General features: G+C 39.7%; 1 protein-coding gene and 1 long non-coding RNA gene across 14 annotated transcripts in view; one reads left to right on the forward strand and one right to left on the reverse strand.

Annotated features, from left to right (window-relative positions):
• The window catches only part of NBEA (neurobeachin), a 697,478-nt gene extending 684,731 nt beyond the window's left edge, over positions 1-12,747 (reverse strand). For 9 of the 11 annotated variants that reach the window (XM_086713695.1, XM_086713666.1, XM_086713676.1 and 6 more), the window contains exon 1: positions 11,913-12,746. In XM_086713695.1, the coding sequence (XP_086569821.1) occupies positions 11,913-12,203 (291 nt within the window). In that variant the 5' untranslated portion in view covers positions 12,204-12,746. Of the gene's footprint in view, positions 1-11,912 lie in introns of all 11 variants that reach the window. The other 2 variants (XM_086713686.1, XM_086713662.1) reach the window with 1 other exon arrangement.
• Positions 12,108-13,177, forward strand: part of LOC147584824 (uncharacterized) — a 92,933-nt gene continuing 91,863 nt past the window's right edge. For 2 of the 3 annotated variants that reach the window (XR_015253696.1, XR_015253697.1), the window contains exon 1: positions 12,889-13,130. This is a non-coding gene — a long non-coding RNA (uncharacterized LOC147584824). The other variant, XR_015253700.1, reaches the window with a different exon arrangement.

Below are 13,177 nucleotides of genomic sequence, written 5' to 3' on the forward strand. Positions count from 1 at the left end.
AGACAGGATTTATACCCAGGCCAAAAGTGACCAAAACAAGCAAACTATTTCAAAGGTGCAAAAATCCTCATTCAAAAAAAAAGTTCAACAAGCAACACAAAACTCCAGATTCCATGATAAGTACTCAGGATACCAAGGTGAATAACACAATGTTCTGACCTCAGGGGATTCAGAGTCTCTAGGGCAGTCTGACAGGTAAACAAATATTTAAAACACAATGTGCGAGTGCTGAATTTGAGGGATATACAAAATGTTACGGGAGAGAAGAGGATGAGAGGCAGAGCTTTTAGGGGCAGATCAGGGAAGGTAGTATGGTCTAAGGAGACAATGAGAACGAAATCTTGGAACATAAGTAGGTGTTCTTTAGACAAAAGATGGAAGAACACGATGTCTTGAGAAATGCAATAATTATTTAACAAGTAACAGTCAATATGGTATAATAAAAGAAACATTTTTCTGTTGATGACTTATCCCATAAGATTTTTAAAACAATTTAAATAATTTAAATTCAAGGACTCTGAAAAGGTAAAGTTATACAGAATTAGTACAAATCATGTAAAATAATCTTATGGCATTTTATGATAGAGTATTACTTATATAATTGAAGCTGAAAATACTTCTAAGATACCAGACCTAGCTTAACTTGGAAAGACGCCTTTTAATTTCATTGAAGATTTTATTATTGTCAAGATGATAAAATGAGATAATGCATGTCATATGCTTTACACAGTGTTTGGCACATAAGGAGTCAATAAGTAAGTGCAAGCTGCTATCACTGTTATCATCATTAAAGGTTTCTTATATTTTTTTACCGTTTATCCATTATGGAGAGACAGAGACAGAGCATGAATGGGAGAGGGGCACAGAGAGAGAGAGAGAGAGAGAGAGAGAGAGAGAGAGAATCAGAAGCAGGCTCCAGGTTCTGATTCTGATTCTGTTCTGAGCTGCCAGAACAGAGCCTGATGCAGGACTTGAACTCATGGACCATGAGATCATGACCTGAGCCAAAGTCAGACACTTAACTGACTGAGCCACACAGGCACCCCAAAGGTTTCTTATATTTTAAAGAACAACATACTTGGAAATGGAACATCTAGCTTTGAGTCTCATTTCTGCAACTAAACTGCTTTGCAAACTTGGACAAGCCACTTAACTTCAGCCACAGTTTACTTGTTATATTAAAGTAAACCCAGATTTCCCTCAGAGGGGTTAGGAGAGAATATTAAAAACATAAGGTATGAAACCAAACCCAATCTATAAATGCCAATTACCTCCCCACAAGTGAAAATTTTTAAGATTACGGTAGAAATACATATATGCCATCTTTAAATCAGCTGCAAGTTGTTTCTCTCAGAAAATGAACGTATTTGCTGAAGACAAATATATCCAGACATTTACACTTCCATAAAATTTGCTATTAATCAATGTCTGCTCTACTTTAGTAAACTGAGAGAGGAATCCCAATTACTGAAAATTAGATTACCTAGACGTAGAATAATTCCTATTATAACTCATTTGTTTTATCCAAGCAAATATGATATATGTGGTGGTTCATTTAATTAATACTAATATATAACAAATCTACTCTTTCTACACAAAATAAATATACTTATGCATACTCTTATTCTGGTTCAAAGTAATATTTAAAGTACCAACATTCAGCCTGATGAAAACTAGTTACCATTTATAAAATTATATAACTAATTATTCCCCAAAACTGAAAATAAATAGTTCACAATACAGTTTTTGCTAGAATCATTTTTGTGTACAAACCCACCAAACTGTCCTGCATTCATTGTGATTTCCTATAAACAGCTAGTCCTGAGTCCTCGACGAGAAGCGTTCCCTACTACAGAACCAACTCTCTGAGGCTGGCTGGACCTTCCCTTCCTCTGCTACTTAATTCCTAGATTTTTCTAACTACTTCACACTTCCTGCAGCCTTAGTTTCCACATCTATAGAGAAGGAATTGTATCTGAATAAGAACTTATTCTGAGGACCAGCTAACACAGTACAATTTCACGAGTGTATTTTAAACAGTAAAGAGATATTAACATATAGGCTAATATTATTTTCCAAAACAACTCATCACAAAATAGTTTTTAATCCCCTAACTTGCCCCTTAGGCTTGTTACTCAAGTAGTCTTCTAAATATTTAAGCTAATACTCCCAGAGGGAGGAATTATTTACCTAGGATCACTATTATGTCTTACTACATCTCCATGTGAAATTTAGCCATGTGAGGGAAGGAAGAAATCAAAGTGATTCCAGGCAAAGGAACTCGTGTTACTTCAGGTCTATTCCTTCCCCAGTTTTCCATCTTCCATACTCAAAATAGGTAACTGAGAAAAAGTACCCCATGAACTGTTAAAGACTACGCCAGGATGCAGAACAGACTCCCCATGTTTCACTAGAACATGATCTGTGAGTACTTGAGATCCCTTCTCTGAGAGGTTCACCAGGTTCAGAAACTCAAAACTAAAAGAATAGAGCTCAGCTTTATTTAAATCATTATCTTTTTTCTATGATCAGATAATCCACAGACTCAAGATAAGAATTAAAATAACAGTAGTAAGCACTAAATAAACTGTGTACCAAACACTTTACATACATTTATTTCATTTAATCTGCCCAACAACCTTGAGGTAAATACCCTTTTTTACACATAAGGAAACTGAGGCACATAAATTTTTAATAGCTGTATGGTATTCCACAATATGGAGGTAAAGTGATTTATGTAACCTTTTCTTATTCTTGAACATTTAGGTGGTTGCCATTTTTTTTTAATATCATAAAACTACATGTATCCCTCATACTTGTCCACAGGTAATTCTTCCTCAGCCTAAAGAACTAAGGATGACTGAAAGAACCTTTTTTAATTTTTTTTAATGTTTATTCATTTTTGAGAGAGTGAGCAAGCAGGGAAAGGGCAGAGAGGGAAACACAGAATCCGAAGCAGGCTCCAGGCTCCAAGGTGTCAGCACAGAGCCCGACATGGGGCTTGAACCCACAAACCGTGAGATCATGACCTGAGCCAAAGTTGGACGCTCAACCAATTGAGCCGCAATGACAAGAACCTCTTTAGATCTCTTGATACATATGGTTAAAATGTCATTCAGAACAACTCTAACATTTTACATGCCCTACAACATCATTTAAGATTATTTTAGCATGCCTAGGACACAAGGGTAATTTTCTTTTTAGTCACCTGTTTTTCATTGTATATCACTATTATGTTGTTATTTAGTAAAAATAAATTTCTATATTAATTAGCAATGTATATTTCTTTCTTGAAGTACAACAAGTCCATTGCCAAGTTAATATTTTTTTGTTTTGTCCTATGATACTTAATACCTAAGGTTTTTTTAAATTTAATTTAGAATACTGCTCAGGAATCACTGGGGTGCAATGGATAGAAACCTAACTTAAACTGGCTTGAGTAAGACAGGAAATGTATTAGCTTAATGCATTGAAAAGTCTGTGATATAACTGACTTGAAAAGTTCCAAAGATGTCATGGTAATCTATCTCCAGGTTCTAGGTGTTTCTGTGATAGGTCCGTTCTCAAGCATACTCTGCCTCCAAGGCAGATTCCCAAATATAGACTTACATTCTAACATCTTATCAACCGCAATTGTCAGTATCTTTTTTGTTGTTGTTGTTGTTATTTTGGTTTTTTTCCCTGACAGAATTAAGTTACCAAGCTGCTCAGATGTGCAACTATATTTTTAACCAAAAGCCGTTACTGATGATCCAGGTCCAGGTTCTGTTTCTGATCCAGGAAAAGAGAAAGGAATCCAGGGAAACCTCAAACCATAGAAGGCAAGAATCAAGAAGGGATGACTCCCCAAAGGAGTGTGAAAAAACTAGACCGGTTAGCAACGGAAAGAATGGATGTTACACAGCCAAAACCAACAGAAAATTGTAACATTCTAGCCCATGGCTGCCCATACACCTTACAAGCTCCCTTCTTTCCATATATGTATAATTTTTAATACCTGTGTTTAACAATGTTACTACCTTAGCCACAGTAGAAAACATACTTATCACTTCAAAGGGTTACAAGGTGAGAGGGGTTGGGGAAGAGACAAAGACAATGTCAAGTTGTTGCATCAAGCTACAAGTCTAAAATCTTTGCACTATGAACAAAGATTATTCTTTGGTCAGATCCAAACGTACATTCTTTTTGGTGGTACCTTATTTTCTGAAAACATATAGCTACATAAATTTAACTATCTCCCTGATACTTAACATACTATGGTAAAAACACATAAATAATAACTGCCTCTTAGGAGAGTGGTGAAGATAAACCATGGTCACTGATTCAAAGCATAAACCAGACACTACTGGTTAGAGTAGCAAGAATTCCTTACCCTGGCAATGGAGTTCCTTGTTCAGCCAATTTGGATGTACTCAACTCTACTATTCTCAGAAGACCCTGCTTGTCCATTTACCCTCATGGCCTTAGATTTTCCATCTGGCAGCTCTACTGCTTCAGCACTTATTAAATTATTAAACCACTTTCACTTATTAAAACCCAGAACTGCCGTAGAAGAAAAAGAACACAAGTCTTTGTTTACCAGGCTTGAAGTAACCCTAGAAAGTAGTTTTCCTAAAAACTTAGTAAGCTCTTGGTCTATTACCTTCAGTCACCTGAATGAATTAGCATCAAAGCCACAGATCTTGTCAAGATACAAACAGCTTACCAATCTAGATTTCCATCTTTTCAGTTTCCTAACAATATTCAGTCTCACAGCAACAAACCTCCACAGTACTCATGCCCTTCACCCCCGGCTTAATGATTTTCCTTGAAGCAATGTGAAATGATAACCTGAGTGAGGAGGCATGGCTGTTCTCTCACCTGTTCCCTGGCTGCATCCTCTTTTAAAGCTCTTTAGTAACTGGATTGTTCCTTTGGTCAGGAAGCTGAGAGTATAATGCACTGAGGTGCTTGAGAGAAGCTTACAAAATAGAACTTTAAGTGGTTCTAATTTAAACTCCTGCCAACTTTAGCATGAGGTTAAAAAAAATTTTTTTTAATTTAAAAAAAGTAGGTTTTTAAAAAAAATTTTTTTAACGTTTATTTATTTTTGAGACAGAGAGAGACAGAGCATGAACAGGGGAGGGTCAGAGAGAGAGGGAGACACAGAATCTGAAACAGGCTCCAGGCTCTGAGCAGTCAGCACAAAGCCCGACGCGGGGCTCGAACTCACATACTGCGAGATCGTGACCTGAGCCGAAGTCGGACGCTTAACCGACTGAACCACCCAGGCGCCCCCAAAAAAGTAGGTTTTTTAAACTTCAAGGTTCTTGATATTCTGATGCTCTGCTATGCATAGCTGCAAGCAGAAAGGGCCTCTCTTACTTGGAAAGACAGTATCTTCTTCCCTCTCTGCTCTCAAGCATGCCAGCGTGCACCAAAGCTAGTTGCTGTCTTATAAAACATTATCAAAGGCCACAAGAAGTGACCAAAACACTCCAGTATCACTGAAGTTACAGCCTCAGTCTTCCATGGGCAAAGGTAACACCAGTGACAATTTAAAACAGCTGTTCTGTAATTCCTTAAAAGGAATTGCTATGGAAAAGCAAAGTCTTCACTGCCTTCATTTCAAAATGAAATGTCCAGTTTCCGTTTACTAAAGTCTATGCTAGGGAGGATTCTTTCCATTTACAAGTGACAAAACCCCAATTTAAAATGACTTTAAGCTAATAAGAATAAGAATGAGAAACTTTAAAGGAGAGAATGTAATGGTTAGAAGATAATCCGCACAGGCACAGGGAATTGCAGGGGCTCAAGCATAACCAAGAATATACTTCTCACTCTCTCTTCCTATTTAGTCAAATTCTAATACAGTCACCCACAGGTATAGGCTACATCTACCAGTTCAGCATCACCAACAGAAAATTTCAGTGCCAAGTCTTGTGACTGACCCTGTGGCTCCCCTAGAGTTAAGTGTTTATGCCTGAACCAGTCACAGTGATTCTGGCCATGCCTGGGTTATATCCCCAGCCCAGGGAAACCAGCTGAATTAAGAATGGGGGATAGGTGGTTCCTCAAGGGCAACTGCATCCCCCTTACCAAAAAAGGGCAATGTATGGTAGACATCAAAAACAAGAGATGTCCACTATTCCTGGAAATATGACAAATTATAACAATGCTTTTTAATTTATATCCAATGCATTATTCTTTGCTAATAACATCTTTGTTGTGTGCTTATATATTTGACATACACATAAATCATTAAAAAGTTTGTATCAGATTCTTCTTCCAATATGCCAGTTTAAAATACCATTTACATATGTAGTAAGGCCTATGTAACGCATACATATTCAACATGCATTTCTAGTGATTGAACTAGGCAATACACTACGTGACAATGAGTCTAACTGATTTCAGGATGTTGGGACTGCACCCTACTGTTGATCATAATTTCAGAAACTGGTCTTCTACTGCCTATAATGGTGTCTTGCCTACTCAAAATGCACTTAACTTACCCAAGAGCCAAAAATATAAAAGATAAATTCATATCTCCAACTTACAAGGATGTTATATCCAGATAAACCCAATGTTAAGTTTGAAAATTTCAAAAGTCAATAATGCATTTACTACACCTAACATCCAAACATCATTGCTTGGCCTAATCTACCTTAAACATGCTCGGAACACTTCTATTAGCCTACAGGTGGGTAGATCATTTAACACAAAGCCTATCTCTATAATAAAGTGTTGAAAATCTCCTGAAATTTACTGAACACTGTACTCAAAGTACAGAAAAACAAAATAGTTGTATGGGTACATAATGGTGGTCAGCGTATCAGTTGTTCACCCTCATGACCCAGTGGCTAACTGGGGGATGTGACTTGCTGCCCAACATCATGAGAGAGGATCATATTGCATATCACCATCCCAGGAAAAGATCAAAAGTCTAAGTATGGTTTCTAGTGAGTATCACATTTACACCATTGTAAAGTCAAAAATCGTAACCATCATTTGAGTCGGGGACCTGCCCTCTTGGGGTTCACAGCAGAAGAGGGGAAACACATATAAATAACAACACTAGAGATGATAGGTATATCTCTGTAAAAGGAGACACAGGTTTGCCACTATCCAAAAGTAGAGTGTTCCCATGAAACTTTTCATAAGCCGAAATGGCATAAGGTAAAGAGTATCCCCCACTCTCCAAAAGTTGGCAATAGGCTACTTCACTTTCACAAAGGACCTATTACTAATACAGCAACAGCTTTTTTTTGTAAAAGCAAAAATCCTCTTCAGATTTCTTTTGGTTAACAAAAACAGTACTAATACAGGTCTTTCATAAAAGTGAAGGGGCAAAACACCAACTTTTGGAAAGCAGGGGATACTTATATGCTGACGATGCATAAAATATGCACAGTAGAGTCAAAAAATAAGAAACCTATGAAACTGATGCAAACCAGTATTTAAAGTAAATATTCAAAAATGTGAATGACTGAAATTTATGATACAGCACATCTGTGATCCAAAATGGGGGTTGAGTCTGCTAGGACCAAAGCATCTCTCTACACTGTGTTTGGAGAAACCATAGTAGAAAGAAAACTTTGAGATACATTTATTTATTTAACAGCACAGTATTTGCCAAAAACTGACTAGCAATATACAAAATACTTGTTTAAAATTAATATACCTTGATCATAACCTGGCTATAAAGTATTTGCTGTTTAAGGTCTTGTTTTTTATTCAAGAATAATTAACATACAGTGTTACATTAGTTTTAAGTGTTCAATATAATGATTCAACAATTCTATACATTTCTCAGTGCTCATCAAGACTGCTTTAGTGTCATTACATGGCTAAATTAATCTTTCTGTGGAAAATCTCAGAACTCTAGAAATGGCAAATTCCAATGTTACCAATGCATTCTTAATTTAACTTCCGATACCCAATAGCAAAAATAAAATATAATTCAAGTTAATATGAAAAAGCTTACATGTCAACATAAATTAAAATGCAAAAAATTCCCTTTTAATACAAGTAAATGCGGTTTTGTTAATATTAAGGACTTCCATGATTCTAAGACGCAACTACATATTTTTTAGATAAATTTGGTTCAAATGCAGAACATACCTTTCGTTTGTGAAATTCTAAGTATCTTTAAAGTGAAAATGATTCTGATTATCAACCTACAAATGAAAAACCTCTAAGAAAGTTACTGTCACATGCAAGTACAAGAGAATAACGTAAAAATTCCCTTTTAACTAAAATACTATGATCCATATGCAAAATCCCCTCCAAGTATCCAGTACTGCTTTCAATACAATATGCTATTTACATGTAAAAAAATAAAATTATCTGAGGAATTATTTTCTACAGGTAAAGATACACTGATATTGCACTGTAATTTGTGAAAAAAATGTTTACAAATTAAATGCTATAGAATTATACTACCTAAGACAGCTATTCAAAAAACCCTGTTGTGAATTCTTCCATTAAGTAAATGTCAGTCCTCTATTTTATCTTTTCTAAAACTATGTTTACATTAAAATCTTTGATTAAAAGAAACTTTCATATTATAAACAAAGAACACATAATATTTACATAGCATTTACTTCAAGGAAAGAAAAACCTTATATAAACACATGTTAAGGATGTTTACAAAGGAAGCATTGGACTAAGCAGTATGCCTGTTTTGTAACTGCAACAGACAACCAAATTCCTTCCTTATCTATAGTTAGACTCTCTTATACTGCCACATTAAAAAATTCTTCCTAAATCCAAAGTTTGTTGATGATCATCTTCTTTCACAGATAAAGCTACATTACAAAATCCTTGACAATATATTCTCATTGTAACATTATTTATGAATTAATTTACTCATCTTCCTAATGCTATAAATACAAATATGGAGTGCTATATATTAATGTTTCGAGTTAACAGTATCATTATACAAAATACATTCCTCTACAATAGAAATTACTCATTTTATTTCTCATTACATTGGTGATTCTTCAACAAACTCACAATCCACTTCAGTAATGGAAGCAGCTCTACCTTTGGCAAACAAAAGCAGAAAAAGTACAACCATGGCTGTGTAGAAGTCCTATATATCACTACATGCTTAAACTTTACTCAGCAAAACTTTTAATTCTTTGGGGAAGGCAAGAGAGAAATAGTACCTGAAAACCAAGTATTAGTATTCCCATACTATCTACAGATAAGAAATGTATGTACAGGAAAAATAGAAAGAAAAATATTTTGGCAAAGGTGACTGAGACTGTTTAAGGTAGAAACTGTTTTGTTTTGAAGTTTCATTAGTTCCCCTCCCTTCTTTTCTGTCATAAAGGGCACTGTGATAGAGGTTTCACTATTTCCACCTAATTTTTTTATTTAATGTTTTAAATTAAGATTGGAAATTTTAAAAACTCATTTTAGAGATAATATTACAAGCGTCCACCTTCTAACTAGTCATTGAATGCTCCACATGGATTTTACTGATTTATTTATTAATAGAATTAAGTTTTGATAATTATTTTTTAACTGCCTATGATTCCAAATTGTTTTCAGAACCAGCTTAAATTTTCACATGACATTTTCATTATGAGTATATTAGAAAGATAAACCCTAAACTTATAGTTCAGGAAATATTACCCTTCAAGTAACCAATCTGAATTCCACAATCAATATAATTAACAACTTAATAGTAAATAACTCCTTTTGTCTTTCATCCTTTCCCCAGACGTTTCCATTTAAGGACTTCTTGCATTCTTTAAATATGTACAAGGAAATTTTAAACCTAACCTTTTTTATGCCACGATCAATGCAGTTACAAGGTCTTATGTGGATTTGGGGACATAACATTTCAGTATTACCTTATTTCTGATTACTCTAATCAAGCTTAACAGTAAAGTTAATTTCTAACATAATGTTTGCATACTGAAACTTCACGCCAGATTTTCACTGCACTGTACAAGAGTTAAATTTCTTTTTTATCTCAAAAGAAGTGCTTCACTTCCTTTCTTAACCTACTGTATATCTATAGAACCCCATCTGTTAAGAACTGATCTGGCATACATCATTACTGCTGCAGAGTCTGAACTGGTTACACATTCCAATCAGTTTCCAGCTTGTGAGAGCTCTATTGCCTCTTACCATTGCAAAATGTATTAAGCATAGAAATACTTATTAAAATAACCCAATACCACATAATCTAAATAAAAATTATACTGATTAGGTGAAAACTGGGGGGGGGGGGGGATTTAAATGTGTTCTTTCAAATTTTTAAAAATACAATACCTGCTAACATTCTAACACGTTTTGAGATTTCATCTTATTTTAAGAAAAGGCAAGTTACTGACCTCCTATTCGCAGCTAGTTAAAATTAAAACTCCCAAGAAACAATATTTCTATTACTGTTTTGAAAAGAATTTGGTTATATCAACGTGGTGACATTTCCCCAAACTTACATTGACTTTTGTGGTGATTTATTTGAAGGTACACAGAAGTAGAAAGTGGTGTATTCTATTTAAACAGTAATAAATATAACAAAGACATATTCTCCTATCTTTGATTTGATGTACTAGCAAAAAAAAGAAAAGAAAAGAAAAGAAAAGAAAGGAAAAAAAAAACACTTCAACTTTTCTGTGAATTTAAGAGGTTCATAAACCACAGACATTAATCCATGTCTCAGGGCACCAGTGCTGCAGCTTTCTTTCAGTTTTCCAATAGATCAAATAAAAATAATTGCTTGGCTAAAAAATCAGACTGCATGGGTGTTATAAAATCCCCCTGCAAGCATATTTTTATATTCCTGTGACTCCACACCAAATACAATAGTCAACTGATCGCTCGATTTAAGCCTTGTCTTCCAAAATCCTACCTTACGTGTGTCAAAGACTAGATATTGCAGAGGAAACTGTTTTTAAAAGCTTTGCTGCAGCAAAAACTGCATTTGCAAAACATTAAAAATGAACTACTCTTTAATTATCTGCAATTTATGATTCTCCTCTCTTTATTCCCATTTCTTCCCCTGACATCTTGAACGCTTCGTAGGCTCTCCGTAGATAGCGCAAAACATTAAGTCATACACAGTTCTGCAGTAACTCTTTCTTATCATGAAACAAACCAACACCTTTCCTTTGGTCTTTATCCACATGCCACGCTCTCGGAAGGCAACCATAGAAACCAACCTGTATGATTTGGTGCCCTCACATTTTAACACCTTGTGTGCACACACACACACACACACACACACACACACACACACACAAATGACTAACAGGTCAGCATATTCAGGGCAATATTACAAAGAAAGAAGGCTGCCTAAAAAGAGATGGGGCGCGGGGTGGGGGCGGGGGGGGTAGATACTGCTACAACACTCTCCATCATAACCTCTGAATATATTTAAAGGCAGATGCAAAACTGCATCATTTCCCTCATTCGAAAACATCACAGCCCAGCTGCTCAAGTTAGAGCTAATGCGCTTCTCACATTTCAGTAGCACGGGGGAAATTAGGCTCTAGGGGCAAGGCTTTCATCCTCGGAGAGCGACACCACGGACAATTAAGAGCGTAGAAAAAAGAACCCCGGAGAACAGGGAGGTCTCCTCTCCCCCCTAACTAAACTCTCAAGTCGACCCAAACCCTGCACAAGGGATGATTTCTACTCATAGGAGAAGTGATGGTAAGCGGTGTTAACTTGGGCACCGCACTCAGGTGGCAGGAGAGGACCAGAGGAGAGCGGGGAGGTGGCGTGGCTAAGGTTGCGCGCAAGCAGGTCACCCGCTGGGCAATACCCGCCCGACGATCGGTGCTCCCAGGGATGCGCTGCGTGTGCGACCCCATGGGTGGAGGTGTGGGAGCGCGAGGCTGGGGGGGGGGGGGGTGGGGGGGAGGCTATGGGGGCTGGGAGGCAGATGGAGAGCACGCCTTTTCCCTTACCAGGTTGAGCACCGTCTCCACGATGTCCCTGTTGCTGACCTCTCCGACCTGTATGAGTCCAATCAACACTGCGAATTTCATCCGGATGTTGCGGATCGGCACGGAAGGGTTAATCATCCCCGCGGGCAGCACCACCGAGCCGGAGCCGGACGCCCCCCTCAGCTCCCCCATCCCGCTGCCCCCGCCGCCGCCGCCGCCGCCCCCGCCGCCTCCGCCTCCGGCCCCGACGGCGATGAGCCCCACGGGCTGAGGCTCGAGCCCCGGGCCCGGGCCCGGCTTCTCGCTCGCCATTTGCCCCCCTCCTGGGGAGAAGGGAAGAGCAGAGGCGCTGCCTCCGCCGGTACCGTTATACCTGCCTCGGCCCCCGCCCCCCGGCCGTCGCCTCGGAGCCCCAGCATCCACCAGCGCCGCGGCGCCGGGCCCGCTCCCGCCTGCGCGTCCGCCCGGCCCGCTCCGGCGCCCTCCCCGGCGGAGGCGGCGGGTTATTCCCAGGCTTATTCCCGGCGGTGGCTGCGCCGCTAACCGCTGCCCGGCGAGCGGCAGTGCCCGCCCAGCAGCTGGACCGCGGCTGCCGCCGCCGCTGCCGCTGCCTCCTCTCTCTCCCCCTCCCGGTCCGTCCGGCCCGGCCCGCCCCCCGCGGAGATGCGGCCGCCGCTCCGAGAAGCTCCGGGGCGCGAGCGGCTGGCCAGCACGCTGGCCGGTGCGGAAGCTCAGGCTGTGGCCGACGCTACTGACGCTGCCGCTGCCGCCGCTACGGGCGCCACTGTTGTTGTGAAGCCCCGACGCCGCCGCTCACTCCGCCATGTTGCCGCCCCCTGCCTGCGGTAGCGGCCACTGCGCCTGCGCAGAGCCTCGGGGGGCGGAGCCCTCGGAGCACCCCCTCTTTTGCCCTGCCCTCCTTCTCTTTCCACCCACCCACCCCGCCACCCCTCGTTCCTCCCCCAACCACCATGAACGGATAGGCAGGTGAGCAGGTGCATGGGGACCGCTGCCAGACCCCGGGGCGAGCTGGTAGAGGCGGGGCGGAGAGTGGCTTCCGCGTACTTTTTCCCTTGAGGGTGGATTCTCCGGCTGAGGAAGGACACAGGGAGTGTGTGTCTTGCCTCCGCTGCCTCCTCCTCCTTCCCTCAGTATCCTCTTGCTAAGAGGAGGTTCATCATCTTCGCCTTCATCATTGCATCCAGCAGCTGTCACTGCCAGTGCCACGTGCCTCGTAAGGTAGGGGAGTGGCAGACGACCTCTTTCTGCCCCTCTTCGCCCTTCCT

The sequence above is a fragment of the Puma concolor genome, chromosome A1 (assembly GCF_028749965.1).
Source record: "Puma concolor isolate L17-30 chromosome A1, mPumCon1.1.hap2, whole genome shotgun sequence".
NCBI classification, from domain to species: domain Eukaryota; kingdom Metazoa; phylum Chordata; class Mammalia; order Carnivora; family Felidae; genus Puma; species Puma concolor.